At 43.5% G+C, this 15,421-nt stretch overlaps 1 protein-coding gene across 3 annotated transcripts in view; it reads right to left on the minus strand.

The window, feature by feature from the left end:
• Positions 1-784: 784 nt before the first annotated feature.
• Positions 785-15,421, minus strand: part of GNB5 (G protein subunit beta 5) — a 29,493-nt gene continuing 14,856 nt past the window's right edge. For all 3 annotated transcript variants that reach the window (XM_075575697.1, XM_075575699.1, XM_075575698.1), the window contains exons 8-13: positions 11,632-11,775; positions 10,362-10,453; positions 9,381-9,429; positions 8,058-8,154; positions 5,435-5,601; positions 785-3,944 (exon numbers count right to left, since the gene is read on the minus strand). In XM_075575697.1, the coding sequence (XP_075431812.1) occupies positions 3,933-3,944; positions 5,435-5,601; positions 8,058-8,154; positions 9,381-9,429; positions 10,362-10,453; positions 11,632-11,775 (561 nt within the window). In that variant the 3' untranslated portion in view covers positions 785-3,932. The remainder of the gene's footprint in view (positions 3,945-5,434; positions 5,602-8,057; positions 8,155-9,380; positions 9,430-10,361; positions 10,454-11,631; positions 11,776-15,421) is intronic.

The following is a 15,421-nucleotide window of genomic DNA, read 5'->3' on the forward strand; positions in this document are numbered from 1 at the left end:
CAGAAATACCCTCAAGGGTATTCTTAATCTACCTAACATACCCGAAGTGTACCAATTGTTCTGTAACAATACTTCCTAGAAGTGACACATAGGTACAGTCTGTTCTACTTCTTACATAACATTTGTTTTTTGTTTTTTATCTATTCACAGCACAAGGAGTCAGACGTATTTCACACCTCACATACTGTACTTTTTTTGTGTGTAAACCCAATGCACAACACACTTCCAGGTTCATTGTTTTGTTTCCACCCTGTGAGTGCCAGAGCAATGCTTTGCAGGCCCAACTGCCACTCAATGGCTAAAGGGTCTTTACCTTCATGTATTTAATTTTTATCCGAAAAGCTTAATTTACTGTTAGATTGTACTGCTATTTTCAACAATCGAAAGATTTTGATTTGAAATCTTGCCTTATGGAGGTTATTAAAATGGTTACCATTGTATATTTTCTGCACCTCAACCTAGATCATGGCAGCATTTATAAATGTTACCATTTTTTAAGGCATAACAACCATGTTCGTTAAGATGTTCCATACCTAAGTGCTCTGTCTTTATTGTAAATCCCATCCACGTGCTTAGTGGAACTGTGCTTCTCCACTTACGACAATGGTCAAGAACAACGCACATTGGCCATACACCTTGGACAGTTGAGAAAGTACTTTTATAACAGATGAACTACCTGTCTATATTCAACATATTTTATATGCTGACCAGTAAAAGTCCATGTGAAGGCATTGGAGGCTTTGATAGATGCAGGGTACTGATTAAAATACAGGATTCGGCAAGGATTTCTGTTGTAAAATATTTATTTGCATTTCTAGACATATCCACATCTATTGCCACACACAATAAGCTTAAAAACAAATACTCATAAATAATTTCAAAGATTATAATATATGTAACAGTGCAGGAACACAGAACAATATAATTAACTTAAAATGACATTTCCTAGTGCAATATATTTTTTGGCGTTACTTCACATTCTATTCATGAACTATGGTGGTCCATGTTAAAAACACCATAATTATCCCACGTATTGTGCAAAGATATCCCCTTCTTATTTCATTAGGTCACCTTTAGCTGTGTGGCAGAATGGCCAGTGACACCACCACATTATATGGGGGGATTAACCCCAACACACCAGTATTTTAGGATTGCTGGCACAGAATGCCCTAAATCTTTATCCCGTGAGCAGCATCCTTCATTCACAATGCCCTATTACAAGTAGGGCGCGTCCTCTAGCCCTTATTAGTAGTTAGGTTGAGCAGTGCTGTGCCCTGTGGGATCAAGATTTCAGTTGACTTATTCTGCATTATATCCATAAGGAGATTCATTGGCGGTACTGTAGCATGGTTTTAATGACACACTAAACCCAGTCATGATTTAAAACAAAATGTCATTGTGAACATAACATCTGACTTTTGTAATGTACACTAAATACTCAAATCAGCAGTTGGGTTTCAAGGGCAGTGTTTTGAACTTTTTTTTTAGCTGATCTAATCATCAGAACTCCTATTTCTATCACTTTCGCGATGCCCTGGCCACCACACAGCCAACAGCATGGGTGGCCAACTCCAGTCCTCAAGGGCCACCAACAGGTCAGGTTTTAAGGATATCTCTGCTTCAGCACACTTGGCTCAATCCATGACAGCCACCTGTGCTGAAGCAGGGATATCCCCAATATCTGGCCTGTTGGCCCTTGAGGACTGTAGTTGGCCACCAGACAGCCTACGGCAGTGGTTCCCAATCCCAGTCCTCAAGGACCAGTAACAGTGCAGGTTTTAAGGATACCCCAGCTTGGGCACAGGTGGTTCAGTCACAATGATTGGGCCACCTGTGCTAATGAGAGGATTGCCTTAAAACCTGCACTGTTAGTGGTCCTTGAGGACTGGAGTTCGCCACCAGACAGCCTACACAGTATAACTACAAGGATGAGGACGCCACTCAATCCATGAACAACCCTTTAATTCACTTGAAATAGCACCTCGCCCAGCCCTCAACAGTTAGTTATTGTAGATAACTTTTTACATAAATGTATTTTCCTGCTGACAAATCATACATTTCCCACATTACATTTCACCTACCAGATACATTTTATGCCTATCTTCCTGGTTAGATCAGAACAGATAACTCGCTTTATCAACATCTATGTCAGTGTTTTTCAACCAGGGTTCCTAGGACCCTTGGGGTTCCTTACAATGCATCTGATCTCAGACGCGCTATTAGCGGGGGCTCGGTTCGGTTTCCTTACAATGCATCCGATTTCAGACGCGCGATGAGAGAGGATTGAGGTTCCGCAGAATTTCATATAGGGTTCCTTAACCAAAAAAAGGTTGGAAACCAATGATCTGTTGAGCTTTTTGTCTCACTGTTTTAGGACTGTGTTTTGCAGTAACCTTACCCACACTTGGGTTATTAGTGTTTTGTTGCAACCTAACCTACTTGGCAACCTAAAAACATATTTAATCATCCTATCTGCTGCCAATGTCTGCTATAAATTGCGCTGGATTGTGTGCAGAACTCGGTATAAAATGAGCTAAATGTTGATTTACCCATAATGTTTTAATGTTAAACAAAAATAATCAATACAAATGTGTATTTATCATTTCATAGCTAAATAGGTGTTCAACATCATATAGCGTCCTAAATGCCCATGTGCTAAGGCAAGGGCGCTCAACTCCAGCCAACAAGCCCTCCCAACAGGTAAAGTTTTCAGGTTATTTCTGCTTCAGCACAGGTGGCTCAATCAGTCCCAGCTTCAGCGCAGGTGGCTCAATCTGTCCCAGCTTCAGCACAGGTGGCTCAATCAGAGGCTCAGTCTTTGACTGAGGATATCTGGGATATTCTGAAAACCTGACCTGTTTGGGGGGGGCTTGAGGACTGGTGATGAGCGCCCCCTGGGCTAAGGTACAGTACCGAATACAATAAATTAGACACAATAAGTGACATTCATACATTTTACAGTGTACGTTACTTATACAGCAAATTAACGCAAAGCTTACATAAGAATAAATATATTAATTGCATGCCACAGATAAAACATGTGTCCTAAAAGAAAAGAATCTATGCTTAGCTGTCAAATGCAAAGAAGATAGTGGTACAAAGAGAATTAAATATACATGTAATGCTACATTCTGCCTATTATGTTTTTTAAAAGTCCTTTCTGGTACCAATGTTCGCTAATGGCAGTGCCGTCTATGGCGTCAAATATTTTTTTTAATTAACCACGCAAATATATATATTCAAAGTTAGAATGGAAACATGGGTGGCGTCTTATTTGCTTTAACTACTAGTGTTAAATAACTATCCCCTCAATTAGTATGCAGAGAAGCGGTTTTCCTCTGTCTTGGAAAAATGTCGGACGCCCTGGCGAGCAAAAAGATTGCTTCACCATATACTGACAAGGGGCCACCGTGCGTCGGACGCGGACCCATCTTCTCCAGGCACAGTAGCCGCTCTCTCTGTTCTCCGTACTCATGTATGGTCTTCACATTGGGAGGAACATGCATCATTATTATCATCACGGTGTTATGAAGAGGGAAGAACCAAGCAAGTCACGTGTGGAAGAAACAGTTGACTGACAACTCTGTGTTTTAGGGTCCAAACAAAAGCATTCCTAATGTTCCTAAGGAAAACACTCAAGGATGAGGAAAGGGGTTTAACCAAAGGGTTTCTAAGTGTGGCTGCTCTTTTATAATGGTGTCTATTAAACTTAAAAGTGCTTATGTATAGATCAGTAACATATGATGGCAAACGATACTGAAAGTATTTGTTCGGTTACATTTCTGCAAACGGTGTAGAATCCCAAGAGCTGGGCATTGCAGTACGTTGGCCAAGAAAGTGTATGGAGACCACATCAAGTAATTATGTCTCCTGTTGGAACACGACCACGGGTCCATCATGATTTGCTTTGCAAGAAGAAGGCGCCAGGTGGATCAAGCCCAGATCTGAGGAGATATAATAATGATGTGGCTTCAATATACTGTAAAAACAATATACATAGTAAACACGCACGCAGCATATATAAACACGCATATACACAACAGCAGAACATGCTCATCTGCAATATCTCTTCCTGCCTCTCACCTGTCTCCCCTACAATCTATCCTAAACGCTGCTGCCAAACTCACGCTACTCTTTCCTAGATCTGTCTCAGCATCTACCCTCATGAAATCCCTCTCCTGGCTTCCGATCAAATCCCGCATCTCACACTCCATTCTTCGCCTCACTTTTAAAGCTTTACACTCTTCTGCCCCTCCTTACATCTCAGCCCTAATTTCTCGTTATGCACCATCCAGACTCTTGCGTTCTTCTCAAGGATGTCTTCTTTCCACCCCCTTTGTATCTAAAGCCCTCTCCCGCCTTAAACCTTTTTCACTGACTGCCCCACACCTCTGGAATGCCCTTCCCCTCAGTACCCGACTAGCACCCTCTCTATCCACCTTTAAGACCCACCTTAAGACACACTTGCTTAAAGAAGCATATGAATAGCACTGTGGATATTCTGAACACATGATACATAAAGCTTGGCCCCCTGCAGACGCACTTACCAGAACTCCCTCCTACTGTCTCTGTACGTTCTCCCTACCTACCAATTAGACTGTAAGCTCCTCGGGGCAGGGACTCCTCTTCCTTAATGTTACTTTTATGTCTGAAGCACTTATTCCCATGATCTGTTATTTATATTATCTGTTATTTATTTGATTACCACATGTATTACTACTGTGAAGCGCTATGTACATTAATGGCGCTATATAAATAAAGACATACAATACAATACAATGTTGATGTCCGGTTCTATGAGTATATATAAAATCAAATACCTAAATGATGTTGCCTTTATTGACGGAGTATCAGAAGGCTGCTAAGCAGCCATGGTATTTAAAAGCAAAGTGTTCTATTTTATCAGATTCAGGATATTCCGATCCATAAATACTTCTCAATTACTATTTTTTTTTTGTTTGGTAAACCATTTCAATTTAAAAAAAATTCCAAGGGTATTTAAAACAAAACAGGATTGCTGCTTTTGGGGCAACCAAAAGTGGGCTTCTGGGTCTGATCTCAAGACAGAACCATGTTATGTTACTGTATGTTATATATTAAGTAATGTTTGTTCGTTGAAGGGTGGAGAATGCAATGAAATGACTATACACATATAGGATTCTTCTCATTAAAACACAGACAAAGCATTTCTATCAGAAAACTGACACACCTTTCAACTACGAACTGGCAACACTGGGTGGATATATTGCAAAAATGTGCTCTTAACAAATAGGGAAGTTTCATGGATGTGCATGTAACTCTATTGTACAATGCTTCATTCAACCGATGACCGTGTTATTGCAATAGTGAAGATTCCTATGGACCACTCATTTCCTGATATTTCATAGCATCCTCTCTGTATAGCAGCATGAAATATAATAGAAGATTAGCTTACTCTCAGAGTATGATCCCAGGACCCCGAGGAGAAAGACGTCCCATCAGGAGACACACGTAAGGTACTGACTCTGTTCTCGTGGCCAAACAAGATGGATACTCTGGTCCCCTTAAGAACGTCCCAAACATTAATGGTGTAATCGTTGTAGCCAGCAAAGAGTAAGCGACCTGAAAAAGTAAATGGTGAAGCCCGTGTAACCAGCAAAGAGTATGTTAACTACAAAATTATCATGGTGACCATTGTATGCTGCAAACAGCGAGCAATCTAAAATACATTGTTTATCTAACAGAAAGGACATTGCACACATTACTCTTGGACTAACCATGTTAAATTACTAAAATACTCTTTTTCAAAAGTCTTTGAAAGCATAATTAGTAAAAACGCACCTGTACATTGTTGCTGAATAAATCGCTTTAGGCGAGATGTTATCAGTTTGACACATTGACTGACCATGCCAGGGACATCTAACATGACCCACAAGTGACATTTGAACACTTCTCTGCTTGATTTACAGTTAAACATCTATATATTTTTTTGTACAGCTGAAACTGTCTGTTTTGGCTCAGATTCTGAGGAATTCCATGATCATGTCGGGCAAAATACTCAGCACAGTCCGTAGACGCTGTAATGGCCCATCGGATCAGCACAGCGGGCGTCCTTGCATTTGAATGGGACTCACGCTATGTGAATCCTACCGGGCCGCGAGTCCCATTCAAATGCAGGGACCCCCATTGTGTTAATCCGATGGGCCATTACAGCGTCTATGGACTATGATGCAGAGTGTTTGTGAGATGCTTGTGGATTTTCCTCAGACGCTGGTGCAAAACCGACAGTTGCATCTGTATGTATGGTGTGTGTTGTGTGTTTCGTTTATGTAGTGTGTGTGTGTGTGTGTGTGTGTGTGTGTGTGTGTATTGCTGCTTTAAGTGCTGTTTTTGTATGTTTACTGACTCCATGAAAACAAAACCTAAAACTCAAATCACGACCTGATACAAGTCTTAGATTAGTTTTTTTTTTTTTTGTGTATATACAAAATAAATAAGCTGTCCCATGCTGTAGGCAAACTAATTAAACTGGTTTCCAGTGCAGCTCTCATACATTTTATTTTTACTAGGTATGCTGAAATGCAAACTTTATGAATACTTACGGTTTCATTCTTATTACGTTTGTTAAGTAATGGCACTTTAGAAACCATGAACAAAAGTAATTAAAAATTACCTGTAAACACTAATATTCATCAAGTTCTGTTGCTGGGTATCTCACACCCCAATCCATCGGGAACTTCTATTTACTTCAATGGCAGTTAACGCCATAAAAGGTGCTACATCCCACATCATAACTCCTGACTTAAAATCCCCAAATAGTCTGATGCATTTTTACTACCTTTAATCTCCCGTTACCAAAGTACTTGGCTACCATAGCAACATTGTGTCAACTAACATTTTATCATCATGATACAATTCACATTTTTTTTGTTTAAAGCTCCAATTACCTATCTTTAACCTATTAAAAATGACACTGCCATTAGATCTCTTTGGTCCTAAATGGGACTGCCCAATACCGAATCAAGAATCTAAAAAAAATTAACTATAATACTAATAATTTTGCAGAAAATGTAGTAATGCTTAGCGATTAAGAATGTCCTCATTTGGTGGATGCTAGAACCATTTTCACCAGCCTTTGTTCCAATTACCGAGAGGGGAATTCTAACCGCAGTTACTAGTGACTGGTTGATTGTGGGAAGGGAACATTGCTTGTGTGAAAGCCATGCCTGGAAGAGATGTGTGTGTGTCAAAAAGCAGCTGACTGGCAGCTTGCGCTGTCCAGGTTGCTGCATGCTCCTCTCTGACAGCCGACAGCTGTTTTCCTGACTGTGGAACAGAAATGCTGACTGTCTGTAACCGCTAAAGATAGCTTTACTGAACAATGAGATCACAGCATAAGAGCCAAGTGAATATCCCAAACAAGCCATAACACAACAGTCTGACTGCACAAAGGATGTTTAATTGCTGTTGACATTATCCAGCATTGCAAATTAAAGCGCTTGCACATTCCAATCCTAATCACCAAAATTAGATGTTGAAACAAATTAGACGCGGACAAACCTAGCTGCATTTAAGTCTGACCATTTTTATTTTCGTGTGTGTTTGTTTTTACAGGGTGGGAACTGGGACTCCACTGACACAAAAACACCACTATTTTCATCTTCGGGGACCCCCTGTTTCCCGAGATACGTGAAGTTACCGGGTTTTAAATCGCCCTTGCGGGAAACAAAATGGCTGCCAAATCGTGGGCCAATAGGAAGCTGCAATAGCATTGTGGCTTCTTATTGGATGGCCATTTCAACACCCTTTAAAAAGCAGGCGGTAATAGCAGTAAATTCACCAGTGTATATTCTCTGGAAACGGTGGGTTTCCGGAGCTTAAAAAATGGAGGTTAATGCGTTTGATCTTTTAAAAAAAAAATGTGGGTGGTTAAAAGCTAAACTATGTACGTTATATAATTACTAAAAGGGCATATAAGATGCAATGTTCCACAGTGCTTCCAAATTACTGCATATCGTAACTTTGACATTCATTAAAAAACAGAAGAAAAATAGTGTCAGTGAACACGCTCATCTTACCGCTGAGAGAGAAATCAACGCTGGAAGCTCCAAAAATGATGCTTTCTTTGGAATAAATGGCGACTTCCCTATCGGCTCGAAGATCGTACATACGGCACTGCGCACAGAAAACAGACATTAGTCGTATCAACGATAAAATATACAGGCTCGAGACCGCAACCACTGTCCCATCAGCTCAGTTACACTGGTAATATGCAGATTAAGGTCAGCCAGGAAACCAAGTAATGCCTTATTGCACTGTTAATGTGGAAATAATGCTATTAATTTGTTCACACATCTGCCTATAAAGCCCAATACTACTTCGCAGCATTCAATGCATATGCAACAGTCACTAGCATTTTCAATTTTTGTTTTACAATGATGGAAATAGCTATTATGTGGTGGTGTCTGGTGGTGAATCATACCCTGTGAAGGTAAGAATGCTACATTGATTTATGCAGGGTTATTAGTCATTTCTTAGGAAATGTATACGTGTATACACACACACACACACACACACACACACACACACACACACACACACTGTACGAATCAGACACACCAGGTCAATGTTACAGCTCACTCTGGAGCATCTCTGATAATGGAGAGAGCTGAAACACTGTAATGTTTAAATAAATGTTATTTTTTGTTCGAGACCAAGTGTGCCTGCTTCCTATCACATACATAGACAGAGCGAGAGAGAGAGCGAGAGAGAGGGAGGGTGAGTGCTACTGTATATAGAGGTATAGTGGCACTCTACTTAATCTGCCAAAAAAAATGGTACGGAGAGGAAGCTTTTTTTATTTTTAGTTGAAGACCTAGTGTGAATGGGATGGATGGATATATAGACAGAAAAAGGGATAGTGAATCAGGGCACTTTGCATTTCAAATAAGTGAATTTAATGAGCGGAGAAAAAATCTAATCTGGATATAAAAACACAAAGTGGTGGATTTCAAGATCCGCTGCCCCATGTCACATACCTGTGGCAGCCACCTCCTTGCTGCCACCCTCCTTGTCTTTACGAATCGCAGTGTCACATGACTAACGTGATGTCATACGGCATCACGTTGCCATGGCAACGGAACACTGACGTCACATCAGTTATGTCCACGACCTCATTTGACGCTGTGATTCGGACAGAGGAGGGCGGCAGCAGAGGAGGCGGTGCCCCCATGTAACCGCCTTCCTATCAGGCCCTATGGGCCCGAGAGCGCAGCTCAAGAGGCAGACATTTTTGCCGCCCCCAAATTTTGCCGCTCCCAAATTTTGCCGCCACGGGCCTATTGGGAAATCTGCCACTGCGCACACACCCATGTAATATGTAACATATAAGAACAACAAACCGTGGCATCATCTGAACCAGAAGCAAACGCATCTCCACTGGGGTAATACCTGTGGAGGAACAGGAAGTGTAATTAGAAGACACGACGAGAGCATAGAAAGGTGAAGTAGAATATAGCTAACATGCCAGTATTTTCCATTGTACGAGTTCTCATAAGGAAGCTTCCTTGTTCTGATGTACAGGAGGTTTTACACAAGCACGTATTCTACTGAACGATGATAATCTGCTTCACAGATGCTGTAACTACAGCTGTAGCAAAGTGACTGTGGTGGTCCCGGCACCGAAGGATTAACCCTGTGGGGGGGGTCCCATTCATAAGCATGGACCCCCCACAGCTCCATCTGTATACGGCATTTGAAGCTCATGTTGGATAACTAATGAGTTGGGACAGAATGGGGCCAGCACCTCTCTATACAGTTTTGTCCGATAAGTGTCACATTGGGTACTGGAAGATACGTTATAACTCATTCAAGTGAATGGGCTTTAAGGTGTCTTATGGGCCATAATGTTTGGCGGTGAAGCCCACGAGGGAGAAGGAGCGGCTCAGTGAGTCAAAACGCTGCTTGTAAACAATAACACTGGTTCAATTCCCGGTGTCGGCTCCTTGTGACCTTGGGCAAGTCACTTTATCTCCCTGTGCCTCAGGCACCAAAAACATAGATTGTGAGCTCTTATGGGCAGGGACTGTGTCCGCAAAACGTCCTATTGCTGCGTAACGCGCACTATAGTGTAACTGTGACGCGCTTCGAGTCCCATTGGGGGAAAAAGCACTATATGAAATAAAGTTATTATTACTTGGTATAAGCATCCTGTCTTCCAATTCTAAAAAATGTCAGCGGGCAAACAGGTTTTGAGATAATGGCATAGTTGAATCCTACTTTGATAAATGCTTTTCTTGAACACCGTTGTTTTATATATCAAATATTTGACGATCGTTCAGCTCAGATATGAAAGTAGCGTTAGAACGCTATGTGGCACTCACCTGACACTGTTTATGTCAGACTCATGAGTTTCAAAAGACTGAATGCATTGCCCAGTTCGCATGTCCCATACCATTGCCTTCTTGTCACAGCCCTAAATAGACGAAGTGAAACAAACACAGAGAGGCATGGAGTATAATCAAATGGATCCTGGCTATAAGCTGCATTTAGTACTAGGAGATGTAACATCCTACCAATGTAACCCTTTCCTGAAAGAGCCTACATCTCACAGCAATGTTTTACATCTGAGGCAGCAGGAGCTAAAGAATAGAGGTGCGACGGTGTCCCTGTTCCTTTTGCAAAAGAACCTCACTATGTTTTATGTAATTTACACGTTTGGGAATAGTTTGCACAGCTCTTCTTGCAAAACAGCTGATCAACAGCCACATACAACATGAATATCATTTTAACCACGCAGGTCTTTTTAATTTCGTTTTTTCGGGACATATGTGATTAAATGAACTATTGAGAATTCACTGGGTTGCTAGCTGGGGTTGGCTTCTTTGTGCCACATACCATTTGGTCCCATAGGTCTTAAGATGGAACTCTTACATGCGGTGAGGTGAGGTGGATAATAACAATGTCAAAGAATAAATCGGGACTTTCAAAAGAGAGACTTTATCAAGTGTATTAGGCTGTTCGATCTAGGAATGAGAGAGAAACCTGAGCCTGTCCAGCTATTGAAAATTCAACTGCCTGCATGAGTATAATTTGCCTGATTATAGGGTGACCCTGAATCTAAGGCGACCCCATAATTTCAGTTGTAGCTGGAAAGAAAAAGTTCTCTCTCTCACTGAGCTTCCTGACACAAGCAACACGGCTGCTTTATGCCTCCAAGGTGGAGCTCTCATTTTTACCCTACTTCACACATCCGACTGATGATTGGCTCCCAAAGTGGATGGGGCTTGAATTTATAACGGGCAAAGCCGGTATATTGGTAAACCTGGTAGGCACACAAGTCATATTCTATGCAGGGCCTGTGTCTGTGTTCTGATTCCGCTGCATATCAATAACATGAAGATAGCTCCATATCATAATCGTATGTAATAAATTGAGGACTTTAAAAATGGTTCCTATTTTATATGCTGCCTTTTCCTTGTTAAAGAAATGAGTGGGGATTACGACGTCCCTTGCATGGAGAGAAGATAGCCTCACAGACTGCCTCTGTGCATCTCAGTGGACTGTTCCTCTGTCTTAGTATGAGATCTCCAGTGCTGGGATCCTAGTTTCCGTGACTAACTTTCACGTGATTGAAAAGTTTCCAGCACTTACCCCAGACACAAAGGTATTTCCTGTTTCAGAAGGTGCCAGATCCAGACACAGAACATCAGCCCCGTGTCCATGAAAACTCTGGAGCAGCTGTCCACTCTCCACATCCCAGAGAGCACATGTTCCATCTCCACTGGCAGTCAAGATCTAAACATAACCACCATTTATACAAGTGTACACAAGGACTCCTTTTAAATAGAATATGCATAACTGTGCACACATAGTATCTGACATTGCTTAACCATTTGGTGAATAGTTCAGTGGTGCTCAACTCCAGTTCTCAAAACCCTCCCAACAGGTTTTAAGGCCCTCTCAGCTTCAGCACAGGTGGCTGAAGACTGAGCCACTGATTGAGCACAGAGTCGAAGACTGAGCCATCTGTGCTGAAGTTGGATATCCTTAAAACCTCACCTGTTGGGGAGAGTGGGGAGGTGGGAGGGGGGTCTTGAGCACCCCTGTAATAGTTGACGCTGTGCAAATGCACATCGTAAAATGATACCCCTATTAGCTTGTGAAACCTGAAACGACTTCACGTCCCAAGTCCTGCCAATGTTTATGCACTAAGTACATTAAAACAAAGGGGAGATAAAGCAGGAAATGGTACACATGGGTGATCATGCCAATTCATTCACCACCCAACTCTGCAATGTTCCTCTCTAACACACCTTTTGGTTTTGTATTCTTCCTTCTTTGAAACTGGCTGCCACGTCTAAAGAGAGCAATTAAAAAGTGTTGATTCGAAAACCTAAGGATTCTTTTTTTCTTTTTAAAGCAGCAATTCCGGGAACGCAAATTGTTTTTTTTTTAATATATATTTTTTTTTACAGCACTGGAACGCGGGAGTTCCCCAGAGGTGAACTGCATTAACGTTAGCTCCGGGGAACTGACGGTCTTTCGAGATACTTACTGGTGTTAAAGCTCCCTGAAGGGAAATAAAAATAGCTGCCAGACGTCGTGGGCCAATAAGGAAGCTGCTACGTCATTTGTTCCCCGTTTCCTATGGGACGTCAGTTTAAAGACCCAAGAAATAACCCCGCTAAGTATCTCAGAAACCCAGGAGCTAAAAAAAATAACAGGGTTCAGCCCCGTAGGTCCCCACAGTTCCAATGCTGTAAAAAAAAAGAAATAAAAGTTATTTAGGTGGGATTGCTGCTTTAAGACAAACAAAAGGGAAATACATGATTTAGTTAGCTACAAATTATATTCAGGTTTCCATCCTCTGCCCCTTTGTGGTGAATCAGTAGGAAGCAGCCAGTGGATGTCATCAACAAACCTATGACTCATTAACAAACCAGACAAGCGAGGTGGAGACATTATTCTCTTGGAGGACAACAATATCAATCAGTAGATGTAATTAATGGGGTTCAGTTCTGGAGACCCCCTGCTTCCAGAGATGCCTCCTTAGAGGGTGCCTGTAGCAGCTCCTGCTTGGCTATGTGGTGCTATCGAAATGGCGTGTTAAATGTCACACGTGCCTATAGGGAGCTGTGATGTCATCCCTTGCGGCTAGGGTTGCCAGGTGGCTTCTCAAAAAAAAAATATGCGCACGCTCGAAAAGCCGGTGGGGAGGTTATTTTTGTTATTTATATTTATTGTTATTTAGAAATTCCCAGACTGTTATGTAATTTTTTTCTAACTTTCACTCCAAGTTTGCAGCATTTCATATTCGATTTTGTTTAAAAAAAATTCTGGGGAAGGGGTTTGGATGGTGCACCCTCCCAGCATTTTTTATGAAATAGAATATGAAATAGTGCAAATTGGTGCATACGTGGAGTGAAATTTAGAGAAAAAAATTACATAACGGATAAGATCATTTATAAATAACATACCTGCAGTCATACATGGCAAGCTATATTGATCTTAATGCTTCTCTCTCACTACTTCCAAGATTATTGCAATCCCCCTCACCATCTCCCCCCACCACCCTCTCCTCCATCCTCATCATCATCCGCCTCCACCTCCTCCTTCCTCACCCCCCTCCTCCCCCCCCTCCCTTACCTTCACCCCCCCTCCTGCTCCTCACCACCCCCCCCCCCCCCCCCTCATCCTCCTTTTTCATCCTCTCCCCCTCCTAGTATCTTACATGTGGTGGCTGGGACAGAGTGGAACTCATCTCTCCTCTCCCACATGCAAAGCTGGGAGGAAACTACATTTCCCAGCATGCAAATGGGGGAGCTGCGCATGACATTGAGCCCTCCCATTGGTTAGTCTTCTCCTTGGCTGGGAGGGGATGGGGGGGGGGGGGGGTGTGACGCCCGTTTCCCTGGTTACCAGACGTTGCAGCCTGCTTCTGAATCGGAGGTAAGAGTGGGGACGCTGCACCCGACCACCCCTCACACTCCCGCAGCCCGCACAGCCAGGCTGACACATACATGTCCGGTATTACCTCTCATTTTTTACCGGACAGATCGGCAAAATACCGGTCTGTCCGGTTCAAAACCGGACACCTGGCAACCCTACATGCGACTTCCTATTAGCCTGCATGACCGGGGCATTTAAACCTACGGAGCTGCTACTCGCACCCATCTACGGAGGTAGTATCTCAGGAACCAGGGGGTCTCTGGAGTTGAAATGAACGCGGTTCAGCTCCGGAGACCCCCGCTCCCCGCCTAGGGGGCTATGCATATGCTCCTTTAAAACAAAATCAAGATACTGATTTTTAAAACACAGTGTTTTGCTTCAACAAAGGTGATAAGATAATATTATGAGGGGTGCATTTGCATTTACTGGGGAAAGAGAGTTGCTGTTACAAGAACAGACGTGTTCCTATGACACATGCTTATTTTAGGGGATGGTAGTAATAAGGGTTATTCAGCATCATCTCTGTTTTGCACTGACATGAACTCACAGACAGGTTCTCCACTGATTTTCAGCAGGAAATAACAAGTTTAAAACCAAGAGAAATGTTAGCACTGCGGCAATGAATCCCTTCCCTGCTTTATGCACAGGGAAAAGAACGGCTATTAAACAGGATAGTGAAAGAAAATAAGCCGGCTGCAATTTAGTAAGGTGAGAGAGAGGGAGAGAGGCCAAGCAAGGTGAGAGAGAGGGAGAGGCCCAGCAAGGTGAGAGAGAGGCCCAGCAAGGCGAGAGAGAGGCGCGCTCAGCAAGGTGAGAGTGGCGTGCCCAGCAAGGTGAGAGAACTGCGCTCACCAAGGTGAGAGAGGCGCGCCCAGCAAGGCGAGAGAGAGGCGCGCCCAGCAAGGTGAGAGGGAGGCGCCCAGCAAGGTGAGACAGCTGCGCTCACCAAGGTGAGAGAGGCGCGCCCAGCAAGGTGAGAGAGAGGCGCGCTCACCAAGGTGAGAGAGGCGCGCCCAGCAAGGTGAGAGAGGCACGCCCAGCATGGTGAGAGAGAGGCGCGCCCAGCAAGGTGAGAGAGGCGCGCCCAGCAAGGTGAGAGAGAGGCGCGCCCAGCAAGGTGAGAGAGAGGCGCGATCACCAAGGTGAGAGAGAGGCGTGCCCAGCAAGGTGAGAGAGGCGCGCTCAGCATGGTGAGAGAGGCGCGCCCAGCAAGGTGAGAGAGAGGCGCGCCCAGCAAGGTGAGAGAGAGGCGCGCCCAGCAAGGCGAGAGAGAGGTGCGCACAGCAAGGTGAGAGAGGCGCCCAGCAAGGTGAGAGAGAGGCGCGCCCAGCAAGGTGAGAGAGGCGCCCAGCAAGGTGAGAGAGAGGCGCGCCCAGCAAGGTGAGAGAGGCGCCCAGCAAGGTGAGAGAGGCGCGCCCAGCATGGTGAGAGAGGCGCGCCCAGCAAGGTGAGAGAGGCGCCCAGCAAGGTGAGAGAGGCGCGCCCAGCAAGG

Source organism: Ascaphus truei, chromosome 18 (genome assembly GCF_040206685.1).
Source record: "Ascaphus truei isolate aAscTru1 chromosome 18, aAscTru1.hap1, whole genome shotgun sequence".
Lineage (NCBI taxonomy): Eukaryota > Metazoa > Chordata > Amphibia > Anura > Ascaphidae > Ascaphus > Ascaphus truei.